Source organism: Protopterus annectens, chromosome 5.part0, assembly GCF_019279795.1.
Source record: "Protopterus annectens isolate FY-2018-M chromosome 5.part0, PAN1.0, whole genome shotgun sequence".
In the NCBI taxonomy this organism is placed as follows: domain Eukaryota; kingdom Metazoa; phylum Chordata; order Ceratodontiformes; family Protopteridae; genus Protopterus; species Protopterus annectens.
In genome coordinates, this window is record NC_056735.1 from 662,159,887 (window position 1) to 662,183,110 (window position 23,224).

General features: G+C 37.6%; 1 protein-coding gene across 1 annotated transcript in view; it reads left to right on the top strand.

The window, feature by feature from the left end:
* Nucleotides 1-23,224, top strand: part of TMPRSS7 (transmembrane serine protease 7) — a 616,461-nt gene that overhangs the window by 269,862 nt on the left and 323,375 nt on the right. Inside the window, exon 7 of the mRNA XM_044072510.1 lies at nucleotides 18,354-18,582. Coding sequence (XP_043928445.1) covers nucleotides 18,354-18,582 — 229 coding nt within the window. The remainder of the gene's footprint in view (nucleotides 1-18,353; nucleotides 18,583-23,224) is intronic.

Sequence of the window (23,224 nt, forward strand, 5' to 3'; positions counted from 1 at the left end):
AGAGAGCAACACAGAGTACTGCTAATTCCCATTCAAAGTTCAACACTTCAAGATATTATTATGCATGTGCTAATACTTTGCCATCAGGATTGCAATTCGGCTTGGCAGTACTGCACTCAAACTGTAAAATAAAAAAAGAAAATTAAATAATTATTGTTTTAGGTTGCACATTTGTATGTCTGTAGTAATTTTGCCAACAGATTATCTTGATTTCAGACTAATGTTAACTCAGTTATTTCAGTTGGTTAATATATGTCTGCTGTACAATGTTTACACTTGCAGCTGTGTCAAAAGTTTGGTTAATCTATTCTCACATAATCCATCACTGTCATTCTGCAGTCCACTGTCCTACACATGACTTGCACATTTGTCATTTTCAATGCACATTGTGCAAGTATGAGACAATAAAGGTGTGCAATCATCCCAGCATGAAGTGGCAGGAAAATTTGATTGTTAACCCATAGGTTCACAAATGCAAATGAAAATATCTGTAGCATCCCATACTTTGAAACATGTGAGTGTTTCTCACAGTAATGCAATGTACATGAAGGACAGTATCTAAATGTTATTACAGAAGTATGTAATTACATGGTGTAATCATAGTAATGTTACATTTTCTGTCCACACATATGCATTTGTTGTACAGCCTGTGATGCACAGCACCATTTGTTCCAAAAGTGGATTTTCAAGAAATACAAATGTGCTTTTTCATATTTTTAAAGTCACTCTCCTCCTGTGACACTTGTGAATAATACTATGCTCTGTACATGGTATAACTAGATAGCTAGGAGGTTTGGTGCCCGGCACATTAAACGTATGTGTGTAATGCTTAGTGCTGCATCCACTTCCCCTGTGGATAATGCATTTAAATTTGCACAAAGTTCCCTTATCCAATTTTTTACAGAAGCATCCTCTGTGAAACACAATGATGAGGTCAACCTGTGAAAAGGGCATGCTCTGAACATTAAGAGTCACATTTTTCCTGTGGTGCTTGCAACTAATACAGTACTCCCCAGGTTGTGTAACTAGATAGGCAAGAGGTTCAGTGTTCAACATAGGAAACTTGTATGTGTGTGCATGTAATGCTTAGTGCTGTATCCATTTCCTATGAGGAGAATACATTTAACTTTACACACAACTCCCTTATCCCACTTTTTACAGAAATATCCTCTCTGAAACACACTGATGTAATCTGGTCAAAACTGCACTCTCTACTCTCAAGAATCAGACTTTTCCTGTGGCAATTGCAAATAATGGCCAATATGGAAAATTGTGTGCGTATGTATGTTTGTAACACCTGGTGTTGTATCCCCTTCCTGTGAGGAAAATACATTGAACTTTGCACAAAGCTTTCTTATCTCACCTTTTACAGAAACATCTTCTCTGCAACATGCTGATGAGACAATCTGGTCAAAAATGTACTCTCTCTCTCTCCTTAAGAAACTGACTTCTGCTATGGAGCTTGTGACTAATATAGTGCTCTTGCAGATTGCGTGACTAGATAGATAAGAGTTTTAATGTTCAATGTGGGAAAATTGTGTTTACATATAACACTTAGCTCCCTTGTCCCACTTTTTACAAAAACATCCAATCTGAAACACACTGAGTCATTCTGAGAAAAGTGCACTCTTTCTGTCTCCCGCTATCTCCTTAAGAGTCAGCCTTTTCCTGTGGTGCTTATGACTAAAGCTGTGCTCTTTGGATTGTGTAATTAAAGAGGTAAGAGATTCTATCCATGACATTAGTAACTTGTCTGTGTAATGCTAGTCACTGTATCTACTTCCTGTATGAAGAATACAGTTAACTTTGCACACAGCTCCCTTATCCCACTTTTACAGGAACATCCTCTCTGAAACACATCGATGAGTCATCTTGACAAAACTGTTTTCTCTCTCTCTCTCTCTCTCTCTCTCTCCTTAAGATTCAGACTTCTCCTGTTGCACATATGATTAATATTGTGGTCTCTAGCTTGTGTAACTAAAGAGATAAGAGGTTCTATGCCCAGCATAGAAAACTTGTGCCAACATAGAAAACTTGTGCGTGTTTAACTCTTAGTGTTGTATCCACTTCCTCTACAGAGAATGCATTTGACGTTTCACACAGCTCCCTTATCCCACTTTTTAAAGAAACATCCTCTCCTCAACACATTGGGGAGGTCATCCTGACAAAAGTGCATTCTGGCCCTTACAAGTTATGCTTCTCTTGTGGTACTTAAAACTAGTATTGTGCACTATAGGTTGTATAACTAGATAGGGAGGAGGTTTGATCACAAATATTAGAAATTTAGCTGTGTCTGTGTAATGTTAGTTGCTCTATCCATTTCTTGTGTGAGGAATATATCTAACTTTGAACACATATCTCTTATCCCACTTTTTACAGAAACACCCTCTCTGCAATACATTGATAATGCTGTCCAGTCAAAAGTGCACTCCCTTCCCTTAAGAGTCAGTTTCCTCTGGCTCTTGTGACTAATTCTGCATTATCTAGATTAAGTAGATGTGTAGGAGGTTCAATGCTCAATGTGTGAAAATTGTGTGTGTGTGTGGGTGTGTGTGTGTGTGTGTATGTGTGTGTGTGTGTGTGTGTGTGTGTGTGTGTGTGTGTGTGTGTGTGTGTGTGTGCACAAAACTTGTTGCTGTATCCACTTTCTATGAGGAGAATACAATTAATTTGGCACACAGCTCCTTTAACCCACTTTTTACAGAAACATCCTCTCTGAAAACTCTGATGAGGTCATCCTGGCAGAAGTGTGCTTTCTCCCCTTAAGAGTCTAACTTTTCCTGTGGCACTTGCGACTAATATCATGTTCTCTAGAATGAGTAAATAGGCTGTATGCTGAAGGTTCAATATAGAGACGTTGTGTGTGTGTGTGTGTGTGTGTGTGTGTGTGTGTGTGTGTGTGTGTGTGTGTTTGTGCATGTGGATGGTGGTGTTTAGAGTCAGGTGAGCATGTCGTCCAACACAGTTGTGCTCAATCAACTTCTACACTGGATAAACATTTTGAACTGCTAGAGAAATCCACCATCCTTTTATCCCACCTTTCACAACCACATTTTGTCTGCAACACAGTGATAAGTTCAATAAACAGTAGTGAAGATATTTTGGCTGCTTGAAATGCGTACCCTGTATATACTAGAAGTGAAATAAAATATGTTGGTAGGGTAGCAATATGGCAGATAAATCCTAATAAACTGAAGGAATTAACCTTCCTATGCACTCTGGTGCCTCAATCTCAGTTATAAATCACCCTGCATATGTGGGCGTTAAAAATCAGTTACTTGATTTCTCTTGTTATTCAATTAAATAACAATTAATTCAAGGTGCTTAGTGATGTCAGCACCAAACATTAAGCTTTAATAGTGAAATAACAGAGCTTCATTTGAACATTTGTATCCCTTGTCAAGACAGTATATGCAGGCGGTGACAGTATGCCTCACTTAAACACTCGTGCTAGATATAAAACGATATACCCAGATAGTTTGCGTTCTCAGTATCAGTCAATGTACGCAAAAGGTAGTGTAAAACTAACTACCTATAACTGCCCATACCTTAGTTGAATCCAATGTGGTCAAAATTCACTCAGGTAGCTTGGTTCTCGTATGCGCTTCTATGGTGCGCTTCTGTAGACAAGCAAAAGAACAAGCGTGTAAAACAGGTATCCCTGCGGAATCTTTCTGTTCATTTAAATCAGTAAATCCAGTCTTTCGGTATGGATGCAGGCAAAACTGCGCTTCTGTAGATAAGCAAAAGGACAAGCATACAAAGTAGGTTTCCCTACAAAATCTTTCTGTTCATTTGAGTCAATAAATCCACTCTCTCGATGTAAGAGCAGCCAGAACTGCTCTCTTAAATACACGCAAATAGCAAAAATACTTCACTTAGCGAAAATACTTCACTTAGAAGCTATATCTTCATGAATAGAAGGATCGACCCAACATCAATGCAATATAGTGTAGAAAAGCTTTTATTTAACAAAACGGCAAGCGCTTTCACCCGAAGGCTTCATCAGGCCATTAAACATTACATATTCATTTAAAACTGCATCTTAAATACTTTTATAATTAATGACATCACTTCCCTCAATATCCTGTAATTACTATAATTACTAAAATACAGGTATCTTAAAGGTACATCATGATATCTATATAATGCAGCTCTGAAGAATAATATATAAAATAGTATGTGTGTAAAAACCATGTTAATATTACAAATAGCACCATGAATACTTATTATAACTAATACATAAAAAATAAATATGATGCTCTACAAGGCGTTATATAATAAATTAGATGCTGTAATAAATGTGTGTGTACTAGAATATAAAATAAATTAGAATAAAATAAAGTAAATTAATGAAAACAAAATTCAAATGATGTCTAAGGTATATGCACATGCTAAAATGTAAAAACAAATGCATGAGTGCATATCTAGGGAATGTATGTACAATTTAAAAATATAACAAAATATACACTGATGTGTATATGTAAAACGTATATATGCATAAATATATATATCCAAGTAATATTTGTATAAATAAATCATATATATGAAAGGTATATCTATATATGGATATATAAAAGGTACAAATAAAGTAAAACATGTATACTATGAATAATAATGCTAATAATATCTGTTTGTGTATATCTGAATAATGTATGTTTGGTATAATAAAATGAAATACATGTTAGAACGTGTAAGAAAAATGTATGTATATGTAATATATAAATAGTATAATAAGATACATATTAAAGTGTATATGAAAAATGCATGTGTATGTAGGTGTATAAAAAGTACATATAAGAAGAACCAAATGTACTATGGATAGTAAAACCAAATATGCCCATGCTATATCATAGTAGAGGCATAGCATAAATCCACACACACATACATTTATACTTAAATATATATACACGCATATACTATGCATGCACTACCTCCTATGCATGCATGCACGTACTAAGACATCAAATAAACACTTAAAAACATATATATTTCCATATAGGTGAGCATATTCATATGCATTCCATCAAATATGCAGGCTAAGTGCATGTAATTGCTAGGAATATCATAATCCATAATATATGGAAATATCTAAACAACAAATAATAATCCTTATGATAATATAAATAAACTCTCTATAGATATTAAGAATGTCATCAAATGATAATTTCTACATATATATAAAAATGAATATCTACATATATATAAAAATTAATCAAATGTCCATAATTATTAAAACTCACATTATCATATAATTTATATTCTAACTCAACTATCTAACATTGCATATACAAGAGAAAAAAACACTAAAAAACAACATCTATAATTGCATGAGTACTACTTAAAAAACAGTAGTTATTAATATTATATGGTCATTTAGTCATATACATGATTTAAAACAGTATTATGATTAGTAATATCAATTTATTGTTAATTATATTACTACCATTTGTTAATTTTTGTTAACTTTTAACTTCCTGGCTTTAAGCATGGGTTTGATAGGAATTCTATCATTAAGCCCTGGTTCTAAGTGTGCTCTCAAACGAATAATCCAATTGCTTTCATGTTGTTCAGTAGTGTTACGTATGCGCCCTCTTCTAATAGTGGGAACATTAACTTGCATGACCATAAAACTGAAGTTATGTTGTTTGGTAGTATTCATTACATGTTTAGATAGTGCATTTTTATCGGATCCTATTCTGATATTATAATAATGTTCTCTGACCCTCTCTCTCAATCGCCTGTCTGTTTTGCCCACATAAAAAGCTGAGCATAGCTGGCATGTTCATAGGTTCATAGGTTTATACTAGGCTATCTGCCCTAAGGCATTTATAAGCCTAGCCCAAATTATTGTGGCTTACGCCACCCCTTATATGAAAAAATACTGTGCCCATTAGTTTGTTGTGCCTCTGTCCAGCAGTGACCCAGAGATGATTCCCGGGGTAAACCTACGATCTCCCATCCACAGGTCTAGATTTCTCTTGAACAGAGTCAGCGAGGTGCTCTGCCTCACATGGACCGGGATTTTATTCCACAGCATAGGGAGTCTCTGAGTGATAAATCTATCCCTCCAGCACGCCCTATTTATATCCGTGCTAAGGTTTAAGTCGCTTGCTCTAGTGGTTTTGGTGGATTTGGATTTTTGAGGTGGAGCATGTCCATTAATTCCGGGTTGGACATGGCCTTGTATGTCAGGCACATGTCACCTCTGAGCAGACGGTATGCGACTGAATAGAGCTGGAGTTTCTTCAATCTGGCAGCATATGACAGATTTTGGAGTCCCTTTATCCTTTTGGTGAGGAACTTTTGGGGTCTCTCCAATTGCTGCAGATGTCGGGTGAGATACATCCCGAATGGGGCATTGTACTCGATCATTGGTCTGATAAGTGAAGAGTACAGGGGAACAATGACCTCACTAGATCTGGATGTGAATCCCTTCATGATCAGGTGGGCAATGTAGAAGGTCTTTCTAACCACTTTAGCAATGTGAGTGTCAAAAGAAAGGCCACTGTCAACCTGGGTCCCCAGGTCCCTGATAACCTCTTCTGTGCTTAGTGGATTGCCACCTATATGGTAGCTTGGGGTTACCTTGTTTTTCCCTAAGGGTATGACTATACATTTTTTGGCGTTTAACTTCAGGCCATGGCTCTGGCACCAGCTATCTGTTTCCGCGAGTCCCTTCTGAAGGATATCAGTGTCCGATGCACTTTCCACTATGGCGCCCAGTTTGCAGTCATCTGCAAACTTTGTCAGCCAAAGTCCTCCCATGTTGGCCTGTACTTCTGAGAAGTAGATGCCAAACAATAGGGGGCAAGGACCGAGCCCTGTGGGACACCACTTGTGACCGGCTTGGAGTCTGACACAGCGCCAGCAACTCTAACCCTGTGGGTTCTGTCCTTAAGCCAGTTTGCAACCCATCTTGTGACATATGGGTTTACATTTAAGCTGGTAAGTTTTTCTACAATACCCGAGTGGGGTATTGTGTCGAAAGCCTTTGCAAGGTCAAGGTAGGCTGTATGGACTGCCTTTCCTCATCAATGGCCTTGGTGACTATTTCAAGAAGTCGACCAAGTTCAAAAGGCATGATCTTCCCTTGACAAAGCCAAACTGGGTCGGGTCCAATGTCTGCAAGTCCCCTATATCTTTGTTTATGAGCTCCATTATGATCCTCTCCATAGCTTTGCAGACTAGACTTGTTGCTTATGGGGCGGTAATTACCAGGGTCCGTGAGGCGCCACCTTTGTGGAGTGGGACCACAGTTGCCGTCACGCCACTCCTTGGGCACGTATCCTGTGGTAAGGCTGAGATTAAACAGCTGCCTTATGTGCGGGTTTAATTCCTCATTTAGCTCGTGTAGCACACAGCCGGGGACACCATCCGGTCCCATTGATGCTGTGTTTTTAGCTTTAGAGAGAGCAGCTTTCACCTGCGCATTTGAGATGTCCGGGAGGCTACACTCGGCTGGGATAGTTATCTCTCCTTTAGGGGAGAGGGGTGAAGTTTGCACTGAACCTGTCTGCCAGTATGTTGGCAATGTCTGTGGGTTCAGTGATTTTTGTATCATTTTGGACTAATTCTGAGCATATCTGTGAGTTTCCACCCAGGTTCCTAACATAGCTGAAAAAGGCCTTATGATTGTCCTTTGAATCCATGGCAATTTTTCTCTCAAAATTGGCCTTAGTTGATTTTATGAGTGCTCATATTTTTTACTAATAATGATCAGGGTGACTTCCCTTTTATGGATTTTGTTCTATCATGTAATAGCTTTCTCCTCTTATTGTAAAGTTTGTTAATGGCTGGGGTCCACCAGACTGGACGTTTGCCCTTTGTGGAAAGAGTCTTGGTTTTATTTGGGATTGCCTGATCCATGCAGTCCTGGAGGTGTTCATAGAAGGCATTTGTAAGGGCTTCCGCAGCTTGGGTTGTGGTTTCCTCTGACTCAGGGGCCTTGAAGGATACCACACCAGTCTTGAGTAGTGTGAAGTTTGCTTTAGAGAAGTTCTTCACTATGGTCTTTTTTGTTTGGGGTGGGGGCGGGATGTGGATTTCCAGTGAGATTAGTTTATGATCAGATCTCACCAATGAGGTTGTTGCCAAGTATACTATATGTGTGGTTTCACAGTTGGCGTTGCAATGGAATTTAAATGTGCGTTGTGTAATAGGATGTATAAAATTAGCTGATTGATTTATGGTGTAACAAAAGTTACACTTACCACATGGTCTAGTCCTAGCATCTAAATCACCATTTGATGGAATGGGATCAACTCTATTAGGGCCACATAACATCCTATACAAATTCAATTTATTCTTATAAGTAAACTTAGGTGCACTCCTTACTATTCCTGAAATTACTGGATCAACTTGTAGTAGATCCCAGTATTTCGTATAGGCTTTTTTGATATTATTAACATCCTGTGTGTAGTAAATAGTTGCTGTAGGCCTACTATCCTGTGCATAATTATTACTTGCTTCAATAAGTGACTTATTACTCATGCTTTGGTCAGCAAAATATGGGTATGCCCGTCCTTCTCTTAATGTTTCCATATCAGTTAGACCTTCATCTATTTCTTGTAATTTATATGATCTAGCTGTAAACTGTTGTTTTAATTCCTCTATTCCTTGTTTATATCCTTCCTGTGTAGAATTTAACCTTGATAAATGCATGGCTTGCCCTTTAACCACGTTTTTAAAAACATGGCCAGGATGCATGCTTGACCTGTGCAAGTATGAGCTTCTGTAGCAGGTTTTCCTATAAACTCCTGTATTAATATAACCATTTAATATCTTCTCTATGTATACATCCAGATACGGTACGAGATCCTGTGATGCTACCATCGTAAACTTTAAATATGCAGTGAGTTGGATTCAACTAAGGTATGGGCAGTTATAGGTAGTTAGTTTTACACTACCTTTTGCGTACATTGACTGATACTGATAACGCAAACTATCTGGGTATATCGTTTTATATCTAGCACGAGTGTTTAAGTGAGGCATACTGTCACCGCCTGCATATACTGTCTTGACAAGGGATACAAATGTTCAAATGAAGCTCTGTTATTTCACTATTAAAGCTTAATGTTTGGTGCTGACATCGCTAAGCACCTTGAATTAATTGTTATTTAATTGAATAACAAGAGAAATCAAGTAACTGATTTTTAACGCCCACATATGCAGGGTGATTTATAACTGAGATTGAGGCACCAGAGTGCATAGGAAGGTTAATTCCTTCAGTTTATTAGGATTTATCTGCCATATTGCTACCCTACCAACATATTTTATTTCACAGTGATAAGTTCATTCTTTCTAAAGTGTGCTCTTGCACTTTCAATGTCTGACTTCTCCTGTGGTGCTTGTGTTTCTTACTCTATTCTCTAGAATGTGTAAATAGATAGGTAGGAGGTTTGAATACAGTAGTGATTAACTTCTACAAATGTGTGTTTGTGAGACTGTAAATGAATTCAGGATTGGTTTACACATATTTGCAGTGGCAACTTTTACAATCCCAGATGGCTGTAAAAGTCATTTTAGCAGACACATCTCCTTGGCAATGCACAGCTGTCATCCCTTCACAGATGCTGTATACCCTACTTGTATTCACTATTCCCCTATGGTGTTGGCTGCTGCTAATGTGCTGAATATATCATGTAACTAGATAAGTAGGTGGTTCAAGTCCATCCCTGCTTAAATAGTGTAACTGTGATTACTGTCATATACTACTGACCACCTCATAACCACCTTTATGTACACTTCCACTTATGAGATGGATTTACAGTGGCACAATGTTAGACCAGCAAATTCTAGCATCCCCATGGAAAATAAATTTTTGGCCATACAATGATGCCATAATGCTACCATAACTGCAGTATCTCACAGCTGTAGAGCAAATTATTCTGTGTGCCTGACTTTGGTGCTGTGCTTTGTATATTTTGCAGCTGCATATGTAGGATATTTGAGGCCAGATGTAAGTGTGTCTTTCACCCTCATATTGTGTAGACTTCTCTTCAAATGCATATATGATGTGTAGCTGTGCAGTGTTAGTGTGCTCTTTGACCACTTTTTAGCATAAACATCCAGATAATTAACAGTGGTGATATCATGCATTCAGCTGTGCATTGTCACAGTTGTACTATAACATTGTTTGTGGCACTTGCGATTCAAGCACTAATCTGCAGCTTGTGATCTTAAGTAGCTAGTTCAAATCCAGCCATTACTGCTCAGACTACATTGTGTCAGTCTTATTGCGACTGTACTTGTTGCTAACACTGTTGTCTAACACATGGGATGTATACACCTGTAGATGTTGATTCCTCTTACAAATAGTTATAATTTCTGCATAGCAATTCTTTTATTCAGAGTAATGATGACATGTGATTACATTTTCCTTACATAACATATGTAGTAAGTGTTATTCTCTGTCACAAGGGAATGAGACAACATTCTGCATGTCATTGCTTTTGCACAACAATTATAGGCATCACATCTCTTTCACCAATCACATGGTGTAAGGCTTTGACATAGTGACATATCTCACAATTGTAGTGACATTTCTACCATGGCACATTCATTCTCTACAATATGTATTTTCTGTAATCAGTGCTCATGTGTTAAACATCTATATTGAGGGACTTTCAATTTTGAACACTTGAGCAACATCCACATTCTGTAACTGTTAGCATTGTGTGGCCTTATACTGTAATGCATGAATGGCATCCACCACAGTTATAATGTGTCCATTTACAATGGAAGAGGCCTCCACCATCCCTTTTATCCCAAAGAGATTGTTTATGACACATACATATGATGTAATAAGTTAGCATAGGTGTAGTGTCTGTAGTTCATCCACATGTCATTAGTCAGTAGAGTTGCATCGCTTGCTATTCAGTTCCTGAAAGGACAACACTATATGAGTGTAATGACATTACACAAACACCATTTTAGCTAGTTATTCTTTTCCATTTTTATGACATCATTACAGGTTGTGATTGTATGGCAGTAAAGTGGTTATTCAGGGCATGTCATGCTGTGAGTGCTCCTGTTTAACGTGCATTGATTACTGTCATATATATTATATCTACTCAGATAGACTGTGGTTCAATTCTACTTCACAAAGGAAACAGTTCCTTGTCAAAGAAGCAATGATATTATACTGCTTACTGTTGTGGGGACAGAAACACGTGCAGCACCTTTTCAGCATTCTGACTAAATGCAGTTGTTCATATTATATTTGTAACTCCTTTCATACTGCAAATATTGATTTCAGATATTTGTGACAGCCTCCATTGATATCTGCTGTGGATTGAATCTGGTAACATCTGTCTGTCAGATAACTGCATCAGACAGCAGTGGCTTACACACATACAATAGTTATGGCACAGAGGGCTGTCTTTTTCAGGCCTTGTCTTACAAGGTAGAGCATCCATACCCCTATGGTAAGAACGTGCTGTAAGCCCTACAAGGGTGTTCTTCGTGACATAACCAATATGTATATTTCTGTAGTATACATGATTGGTTTGCATTGTTCTGATATCTGTCCTAGCACGTATTCGAAAATGACATGGCTCAAATATTTATTATGTCATTCATTGCTCACAGGCATTACCTATTTTTAAAATAATTACACTCTGTATTACATGTCTTTGTTCAGACATTTCCTTATAACTGAAATTGTTTTTGTCACAGTATACAGCAAAATGGCAGATGAGGGCTTCCATAAATATACCTTCCTATATGGCATGCTGCCAGACTATCAGAAACAGTGATTGATCCTCTGTTATGACACTTCTGTGTTAGTGCTGTTGAATTGCTGTTATGTTACTGTTCCCTATAAGTCCATGTGAGCATACCCAGTATAATAATGTCTGGGATGTTTTCAAATTACCAATGGAAAACTTGAAATCACAAAATGTCATCTGATCTGTGTTGTCATTTGTCACTTATGTATGTTGTGTGTTATAATATTACCATTTAGCATGTACATTACAATATAACACTTGCATGACTGTTATCAATTTTTAGGTGATAAAACCCTTTCTATATGCGTGGTAATAACAGTTATTTGCAAAACCATGTCCCTTTCTGATGTGTATGACATGATAGCTGTAAGGTTTATTTGTTCTTGTGCATACATACAGAGGTGGAAAATGCAGCAGTGGTGTCAGCTTGCATACATAAATTAGCGATATATACATCTTGTATGCAATAAATGCAGTCCATGCATTCATCCCATAATGTATCTTCTGTCCTTGCTAACTGTTATCTCAACTCAGCATTTTATTAACATGTATATTACATTTTAACTCCTCTTTGTTACATTGAAGCTTTATAACTCTATCACATCCTTCAGCACATTCACCTGCAGTTGCATGAGTACACTTTCCCCATTTCCCCTTATTATTTAATTATGCAGGGTAAACCATTATTATTTGCGTACAATTCCCCCACTACACTCCCCCCCTTCAGAATTCTTTCACTGTACTTGCCCTTAATATTTCAGGGCTACAGCATGTGCTCAGGTTTGCTCAGGTTTGAATAGAGACAAACTGTTTTCTTTGCAGTTTGTGTTCATGCTTGCAAGCGCCTTTCCATGGCTGTAAACGCTATTACTGGCCACAAAAAGGTGCTTCCAAATGTGTAGGTTCAATGAGCAGTGTGCATATTCAATTACCGCTGCTGCTCATGATACTAACATGCTTAAATTCTGCAGGCTTAGTGTGAAATGTAGATGGTTGTTAATGAATCACGGAGTATGTCTGTTTATTCTATTTGGATGCTTAATAACACTTATTGGGAGACGTTGTAAGTTTTGTGGAAAGTATGTACTTTGAGAAGCATGGCAGTTGCTTTAAGATTCCTAATGAGTGTTATAAGGGCTAAGAGAGAATGTCTCAATGGAAAAATACTTATCCTTTGAGACTGCAATTGAATTTTGAATTATTTGTGGAGGTGGCTGTCATGATCTGTTATATTTGTTGAATTATCAGTCACAGTTTACAGTTTTGGTATTAATTACAATATATATTTTTTATTTTACCTTCTTTGCTATTTTGGGTTACTTTTTTAAGAAAGTTAGTAGTAAGCTTTCCCGTTTTCTTTGATTATTTATCTTTATACTGCAGTGCCTGCAGCTTTCAAGAATGCCAAAACTCTTACCTGAACACTTGTTAATGTAGCATGTTCTAAATGTATCTCCTTGAAGCATTTTTAGCATTGACTTATGGTCTGTTCTATTACATTTTAGTGTTGTATCATTTTCTTAAATTCTCATTGCTCATTAGGGTTTCTAAATAGATGAATTGTGAAAAAAATATTTATTTGCAACTGGATATTTCCAGAGTATTTCATGTCTGGTGTACGCTTTCCCATGGTGCTGTCTTTCTCAAAGCAAGTTGCTCACTCTGAGTTGTTCTCTTACATTACATGTTTAAAGCAAAACAGGTAAATAGCTCAATATTTTTGTATGTATGCTATATTCCAAGTTTATTATCTATTAATTTCTTAATCCATTATTTTGGTTTGTGGACATGCAAATGTCACCATACAACCTATTACTTATAAACAGAATCACACAACATATATATTTGTTTAAAGAGCTTAGCTACACTTCTGATACATTATCTGTAGTAAATATTTACTGCGATTTAAATGTGTAAAATTTCTTTTTTTTTTTTTTTTTTTTTTTGCAGATTTGATTTAGGTTTCTTGTCTCATTTATGCATTTTTCCATTATTTATTGCTATACCCGGGCCTCTTCATCAACCCTAAAACCACGAACTTTCAAAATATCGAACCTCTACATAACCGATTTCTTTCCCTTGGAAAGAAATCGCTTTCCCTGCAAACACCAACAAATAACCACAAACACTACAAAGTGTGGGGGGGGGGGTTGTGCCCCCCATACCCCCCTAATTAAATATACCAACTCCGAGATCACACTACATCGGGGAAAATGGCATACTGACAAGGATGGCCAACCAATTTCTTTCCATGTGGACATTCAATGTTTTCAAGTTCAATGAAGAGGCATTTGATAGAACCCCTCCTCGAGGAAATAATAGGAACCCACTATACCCTATCCAATTTTAAATCATTAGTTTTGTGAATTCTAACACTGGCTAGACTGAAGTTGTAGGCTTCTATATCTGTTTTTTTAATTAAATACATTTGCTATTTATTTTCTCCCCTTTTGCTAAATGGTTGCATTCTGTTCCTTTTTTAATTTTGTACTCATGTCATGTCATCATTGTACTGCTGCTCCTGTACTATTTTGACTTTCCTAGGAATGACAGTTAATTAAAGAATAAAACAAGTCAGGACATGTGCTATTGTGAAAGGTTTACCTTTATAAACGTGATTTGCAGAAGGGCAAACTGCACATACCCGAAAGGCAGTGTGCAGGATATACAAACGTCAAACGTAAAAAAGTGCGAATGTGCAATGAGCGAATGGACATTCAGGGGTGGATTGCACTATAGTGGGGATCAGGAAATGGTTCCTTTCCCCACTGTAGTGCGATCTTGTAGTTAGAATAATAAAGTAGGGGGTGTGGGAGGTGCAGGTGAGCTTGCCCCCCTGCTTTACACTTAGTTTTTTTTATTCGACTTTCATGTTTGAAAAACAGTGAATCTGCTGTTCTATTTGCTGTTTTTCGAAATGTAGGTGTGTCGACATTGTTAGTTTCATGGATTAGAGTCGCTCATATGAGCACTCGCCCTTCTGCAAATCGCGGTTATAAAGGTAAACCATTGTGAAATAATATCACTTGCAGAGTGGATAAAAATATGAGACAGAGCCAAATATTTGAAAGGTTAATTACAAATGTACAATGACAACAGCCTTGAAAACCAGAATCTTGATAAAACAGATGTCATATCTGACAAAAATCAGCAACTTTTAAAAAATATCACAATTGTGAATTGATTTTAAGGAAGAAAGTAGCAGGAAATATAGCACCTATAGGCAATTTCAAATATTAAACCTTGACCAGGTAATATTATTTAAGGGGGGAAGGGGAGTCATACATATTCAAGATGGGAAAGGTGTGATTGTGCCCCCCACCGAAGTATTGCTTCATTTTTTTTCACTCCATCATTGCATAACCTTGAAGTTGAATGCAGAATCATATTCCTATCAATTTTAGTACTGCCCTTTCCTCCAAAGTTATTCAACTTTGGACTGAGAATTATTAAATAGGTGGAGTGGGATGGGGGACTTGCAAAAATGTATAAAGACTGACGGTATGTTTTCTCTATGGATAGAATACTGACAACAGATCAAATTCAGTCTCTGGATTCTTCATTAAAGTTTTGACATTTTAGCAGGTTGTATGGGTCAGAGGAATAAAGTCAAGACAATGGCATTAAGTTCAGCTAGTGAGAGCAAGCACTAAAAGAATCAGCTAAAAGGATAAGCGTGAGAGAAAACAGCTTAGCCGTGATGAAGGATGGAGGCAGTTTGGTCCACCTGAAGTGCTACCACTTTCAACAGGGTGAGAGGTAACAACAAGGCAGGGGACAAGGTGAGATTGTGCTCTTAGCATGCCAGTCAGTGTTCTGTGGTGGTAGAGTTGAAGACTGCAGCATATGTGGGTACACAAACGTCCCATTAGGCTAACAGTAAAGGTTTTGTTTTACCAATGCGTTCAGCAGCTGCTTTGGGGGGGGGTGGGGGAATAAAACTGCTAGCAGAAAAATAATTCTACTGGATAGCAGATTGATCCCTAGCCATTATCTTCCTTTTGTCCCCACTGATATCAGTGTTAAAAACAAGAGGATAATCGGGTCAAATGGCATAGGCAAGGATGATGATATTTGGAGGAAATTACATGAAAACACAAAGTAAAAATTTGAAAATGAGGACCATGTATCTTGGTCCTTTGTAGAGGGTTTGGCATAAAGTGTAAGGACTTCACCTCATAAACACAATAAAAAGGGTTGAATTCTGACCCCAGATTATTGGCTAGGCTTAAAATGCGCCTTCAGGGCAGTTAGCCTAGCATGAACCCATTCCATCACACTGATGGATGACTGTCATAACACAGCACAGAGAAATATGGGCTGCTCTGTATTTTTTTATGCAAGTGCCCAGTTTGAGAAGTAATATTGGTGTCTTACCTACTTTGTCTAAACATACTGGAATTATTTAAATATATCCGTACTGTGTTTCCTTCCCAGTAATAAGTTAAACGTCTTCAATTTCTGTACCTGTTATGTAATTTATTTATTTATTTCTGTTGTGGAAAATGTCTTGAAAATCATTTACACTTAGGTTGTTTTTTTTTTAAAAATTTGGATGGCAGCATTGTACATTTAGTTTTTAATGAGGCTTACAACTTCTTCATGCATACCCCTTGACTCTGACAAACTCATTTAACTAAACTAGGCTAAAAGGTAATTCAAAAGAAAAAAAAAAAAACAGTTGTATGTTTTGGGGATTATAGAAAGTTCAAAACCCAGCAATTAAAATTTAATTTCTATGATTTATCATTTTTCAACAGTTATTTTGTTTTTATCCCAGACTATTCTAATTAGGACTTTTAGTATTGTATAATTAAGCAATAACCCACACCTGGGTGTGGGTAATGCTGGATTTACCCACAGTAGGTGGGTTTGGTCACAAAGGCGAAGCCCGAGTGGCCAAACAAAAACAACCATGGGTAAATCCAGCATTACCCACACCCAGAAGTGGGTTATTGCTTTTATACAATGACATTATTTAAGAAAAAAATATTTTTCTTAAATAATGGCATTGTATAATTCCTCCATGCTGCCCTTCCGCAGCTGTCCAGTATTCTGTGGCAGTTCTGATATACTGCGCATACGTATGGTTACTCAGTACATCAGAACTGTTTGTGGAAGCAACAGAGAAAGGAAGATCTCTGTTGCTTTTAAAAACGTGTCTCGCTATGTTAAATGAGTTTAACATAGCGAGACAGCTTTAAAAAAAGCAATGGAGAAAGGAAGATCTCCGTTGCTTTTAAAAACATGTCTCGCTATGTTAAATGAGTTTAACATGGAGAGACAGCTTTAAAAAAAGCAATGGAGAAAGGAAGATCTCCGTTGCTTTTAAAAACGTGTCTCGCTATGTTAAATGAGTTTAACATGGAGAGACAGCTTTAAAAAAAGCAATGGAGAAAGGAAGATCTCCGTTGCTTTTTTTTTTAAGATATCTCGCTATGTTAAACTCATTTAACATAGCGAGATAACAGCAACGGAGCTCTTCCGTTCTCATTTGCTGTCCAACAACAACAAAAAAAAAGACTTATACTAATAGAAAAAGTACGGGCGACCGGACCTTTTTCCATTAGTATAAGTCTGATTTACAATGTGCACTCTGACCAATCAGCGTGCACGTTTTGGAATATTAATGGGGGGGGGGTCGTTGTATAATTATATAATACATAATATAATATATAATACATTTTATAACTGTATGCATTTAGTTCAGAATATGCCTGTACTTGTTGAGAGCTGGTTAGGATGCTGCATTTTCTCTACAAAATATTTTCATAATTTGAAATTAGTTTATAGTCTGGGAACATAAAAACTCGTTACAGCTTTGACTCATAAAAACTGTAACCTTCAAAATGTCCTCTTTTACCAATACTGATGTATCACCAGGGCTGTCTTATTTAAGTACAGGAAACTGTAGTAAAAACATTCAATCTCTTCTTGGTTGAGTGGCAAAACATTGAATGACGTGATTTGATGAGGTGATATTTTGATAAAATGCCATAAATCACTATATTTTATATTCCCTGGTAAAGGAATAAAATTCCTCCTTGGGTGCCCCCAGTTTATTGCATATAATCTTTATAATAAATGCTTCATCTGTTACTGCCTGTTTTATGTTCCATACATTATTGTAAACATTCATATTCTGTCATGATATACTCATGATTTTAATGAGTAACACTGCATGTTACGTATATTATCTATATTTTATTATCACTGAAAGGCTACATGTGCCCACTGGGATCAGCTCAGCTGAATTTATGCAACTACATGAGTAAAAGTAAGCTTTCTTAACTGTTATTGAGCAATTTGGTCATCTTCCACAGTGTAGATTAAAGAAGTGTTGTCTTTAACATGGCTATAATACATATATGTATGTTCATACAAAGTTATATTTCATTTACTATGTCTCAATTTTTTGCAGTATCTTTTTAGTCCTTAAATAAAACAAAGATGTTTTAGTATACATTTGATAATTTCACTAAATAACTTACTTAAATGTTGTGACAAATTTTCTTACCCCATGTCATGTAATTGTATCATTTCTTCTTTCTGTCTCTGTCAACTTCTCACCAATTTTGAGGGCCATATGAATAATGCGAATATTTGTCATTACATTTGCAGATTCAAAATGTGTACATGACATGTATGCAGACCATCCAGGACATCATTTTCCTTTAAATCTTTCAGTTACATCTGTAAGTGGAACATGCTTTTTTAAACTTATTGCACTGATGGGTCATGTGATTCGATTGTCCATAACAGCTGTTCAGACTGAAGCAGAGGATTGCATATCGGATTCTTTAATAATTTATGATGCACTCATGCCAATCAGAAGTAAAATATTATACAAGTAAGTACTGCTGTTGATTTTTGTTATATATATTGCATGGGAAAAGTTAAAGCTTATATGTAGTAGTTAATTATCTTGGAAGTAAAACGTATGCATGCTGTAATTCATTCTTCTGTATAACTTTCAGACTCTTGTAAAACTAATGATCAGTAATAAATGGTTTACCATTTTCAGATCATTCAAAAATGGATGACAAACATTACAGTGGTAGCTTATATTAATTAAATTCATAACAACATTTTGATAGCTAAATTGAAAAATACGCTGTTCAACAGCTTTAATTAAAAATTGCATTCACAGCTTCATAAGAAAACAAAACTTAACTAAAACATCAAAAGAGATTGCTCAAAACTTGCATATTTATTCCCAAAAAATAGTTTAAAATTCTACAAAATACTTCTTATAAGATTAATTAAACAAAAGTGTTTTTAAGACGTTGCAACTTCTCATCAACTTCTTTGTCATCATCATCTTCTTTTGGCTGTTCCCATTAGGGATCACCATAGCGGATCATCCGTTTCCATTTCTTCCTGTCCTCTGCATCTTGCTCTGTCACACCAACCACCTGCATGTCCTCTCTCACCACATCCATAAACCTTATCTTAGGCCTTCCTCTTTTCCTGTTACCTGGTAGCTTCATCCTTAGCATCTTTTTCCCAATATACTCAGCATCCCTCCTCAGCACATGTCCAAACCAACATAATCTTGCTTCTCTGGCTTTGTCTCCAAACCTTCCAACCTGGACTGACCCTCTAATATACGTATTCCTATACCTGTCCACCCTTGTCACACCCAGTGCAAATCTTAACATCTTTAAATCTGCCACATCCAGCTCTAACTCCTGCCTTTTTGTCAATGCCACTGTCTCCAACCCATATAACATAGCTGGTCTTACTAGCCTCTTGTAGACCTTCCCTTTCACTCTTACTGGTACTCGTCTGTTACAAATCACTCCCGACACTCTTCTTCTCCCTGCCTGTACTCTCTTCTTCACCTCTCTTCCACACTCACCATTACTCTGAACTATTGATCCCAAGTATATAAACTCATCCACCTTCGCCATCTCTACTCCCTGCAACCTTACAATTCCTCTATCCTCCCTCTCATTCACACACATATATTCTGTCTTAGTCCTGCTGACCTTCACTGCTCTTCTCTCTAGAGCATATCTCCATCTCTCCAGCGTCTCCTCCACCTGTTCCCTACTCTTACTACAGATCACAATGTCTGCAAACATCATAGTCCACAGGGACTCCTGTCTGATCTCGTCTGTCAACCTGTCCATCACCATTTCAAATAAGAAAGGGCTCACAGCTGATCCTTGATGTAATCTCACCACCACCTTAAACACATCCATCACTCCCACCGCAGACCTCATGGCTGTCACACTACCCTCGTACATATCCTGTACTACTCTTACATACTTCTCTGACACTCCCGACTTCCTCATACAATACCACAACTCCTCTCTAGGCACCCTGTCATATGCTTTCTCTAAGTCTACAAAAACACAATGTAGCTCCTTCTGACCTTCTCTGTACTTCCCCATCAAAACTCTCAGAGCAAACATCGCATCTGTAGTGCTCTTTCCCGGCATGAAACCATACTGCTGATCACTAATCATCACATCCCTTCTTAACCTAGCTTCCACTACTCTTTCCCATAATGTCATGCTGTGACTGATCAATTTAATCCCTCTGTAGATACTACAGCTCTGCACATCACCCTTATTCTTAAAAATTGGTACCAAAACACTTTTTCTCTATTTTGCAGGCATCCTTTCACTTTCCAAAATTTCATTAAACAATCTGGTTAAAAACTCCACTGTCATTTCACCTAAACACCTTCATGCTTCCACAGGTATGTCATCTGGCCCAACAGCCTTTTCATTCTTCATCCTCTTCATAGCTATTCTTACTTCCTCCTTGCTAATCCATTGCACTTCATGATTCACTATCTCCACATCATCCAACCTTCTCTCCCTCTCATTCATCAACCCCTCAAAGTACTCTTTCCATCTGCTCAACACACTCTCCTCGCTTGTAAGTATGTTTCCCTCATTATCATTTATCACCTTTACCTGCTGCACATCTTTCCTAGCTCCGTCCCTCTGTCTAGCCAATCGGTACAGGTCCTTTTCTCCCTCCTTAGTGTCCAGCCTTTCATACAACTCTTCATATGCCTTATCCTTAGCCTTTGCCACCCCTCTCTTTGCCATGCACCTCATCTCCTTATACTCCTGTCTACTTTCTTCATCTCTCTGACAATCCCACTTCTTCTTTGCCAACCTCTTTCTTGGTATACTCTCCTGTACGTCCTCATTCCACCACCATGTCTCCTTGTCATCCTTCCTCTGTCCATATGTGATACCAAGCACCTTTCTAGCTGTCTCCCTTACTAGCTCTGCTGTAGTTACCCAGCTATTTGGTAACTCTTCACTGCCACCCAGTGCCTGTCTTAACTCTTCCCTGAACTCCACCTCACAATTACCCTTTTTCATTTTCCACCATTTGATCCTTGGTGCTGCCCTCACACTCCTCCTCCTCTTCTTGATCTCCAACGTCATCTTACAAACCACCATCCTATGCTGCCTAATTACACTTTCCCCGGTCACCACTTTACAGTCTCCAATCTTCTTCAAACTGGCCCTCCTACATAAGATATAATCCACCTGTGTGCATCTTCCTCCACTCTTGTATGTCCCCCTATGCTCCTCCCTCTTGTCCATCTTTTTCATAAAATCCACTACCATCTGACCTTCTGCATTCCTTTGTTTAACACCATACCTACCCATCACTTCCTCATCCCCTCTGTTCCCTTCACTTCTTTGTCACACAAAGTCAAATTGTAGTTTGTAGGTCTTTGTCATATATCTGTACACTGTAACTTAGCTTGTGGGTTGCTGCAGTACACAGTAATTAGAAGTTTTATGTATCAGTTTTGCAAGCAGATGGGTAAATATCATACATTGCATTAAAAATATTGCTTAAAATGCTAGTGGCATTTAGTATATGCAGCAGGAATCACTTTTTTCATTGGTTGCTTGGAAATACAGCATATTTTCTTTGGCTATGACAAATGGGAAGAGAAGTATCCAACAGCTGTCTGTTAGTCATTTATAAGCTACCTCTGTATATATTCCCCAACCCATTGGTGTAGCTTGTACTTAAATTGGGTAACAGATGAATTCAATTTCACATGCATGGGAAGCCTGTTCCATAGGGGGCAGTCTATGGGACACCTATATGTCTCTCTCGCATGGGCTTTTTAAGTCACAAACAAAATTCAGGTCCCTAGACCCTGTATTTCTCATAATTTTTGACTTACAAATACAGTATGCAGGAGATTCATAAGTGTGGGGTTTGCGGAGGCCTTGTAAGCCAGTTGTAGATCACCCCTCAGCAATCTGTAGGAGACTGAGTAGTGGGAAAGAGCTTCAAGGTGCACTGTGTAAGGTGAGTTTGTTGCATCTTGTATTCTTTTTGTAAGGAACCTCTGATCTAGTCTTTACTTATCCTTAAAAGAATAAATAAATAAAGCACTTAAGTGGAATATCTTCACCAGCCTATGCTGCACATGCACAAATGGCAGGCATCACAAGTATATAAAAATAATTACTTGAGGCGTTATGTCATTTAGCACATTTTTAAACTTCAAGTGATTCTTTAGTGATCACTTATTATGTTCAGCACATAAGCTAGCAAATGAGTTAGAAATTACGAATATAACAAAACATTTTTAAAATAAAATTATTTTGCTGGCTGCCCATGGGCCACCCTGGAGCTAGTAGCCAAAGGTGACCTCCTGACTCATCCCTATTATAATTCAACACTGATGCTAATCAATAGTGGACAGTACAAACCTAACAACATCTTTTTAAAACCATAATGCTGCATCAATTCTTTTGAAACTACTTAACGATTGTCAATTTATCCCCAGATGACCACTGCCCATATTTGTCTGCTGATTTATTGAGCAGGTAAGAAAAAGGTCATTTAATGCTTGTCATTATAGCCTAAAATTATTGTCCTGTTATTTATGCATCTATCACCTCTAATTTTTTGAAAATTGGCTAAAGCTTTGTCAGTCCCGTACTGCCTTTTTCAGGAATGCCAAAATTGACCAACTTTCTGGCATAGCAAAACCAGTCTAAGGGAATATAAAGCTGTTACTGCTCAATGACAGAAGCCTAAACAAGAAACATGACTCCATCCAGGCTGTCCTCACCTTGGAGAATGTGGACATCTGTGCAATTACTGATAAATGTTTTAAAGCCAGGGCTACATTGGCTTCTGCACATTAAAGCCAGTTAGTGCTCAGGCAGGGCCCAAAGGTGGAGTTGTTTTAATCTATATTAACAGCAAACTGACCTCAGGATGATGCATTTGATCTTCTCCATGCCCAAATTTCCAAAGTCCCATATCATATCCTTGCAAGTTATACTTTACCCTCTATGACCTAGGAATCTTATAACTCAGACTTACTGGAAGTTCTCACCATTCAATATAATGCCATGTTCATGGGTGACTTCAAGTACCCCACTATAAACTGAGATACTTACATGACCTCATAATTACAGGTCCAGAGATTCCTGGACTTTGAAAGCACAAACACCTTGGAACTGATAGTCCACACATCCACT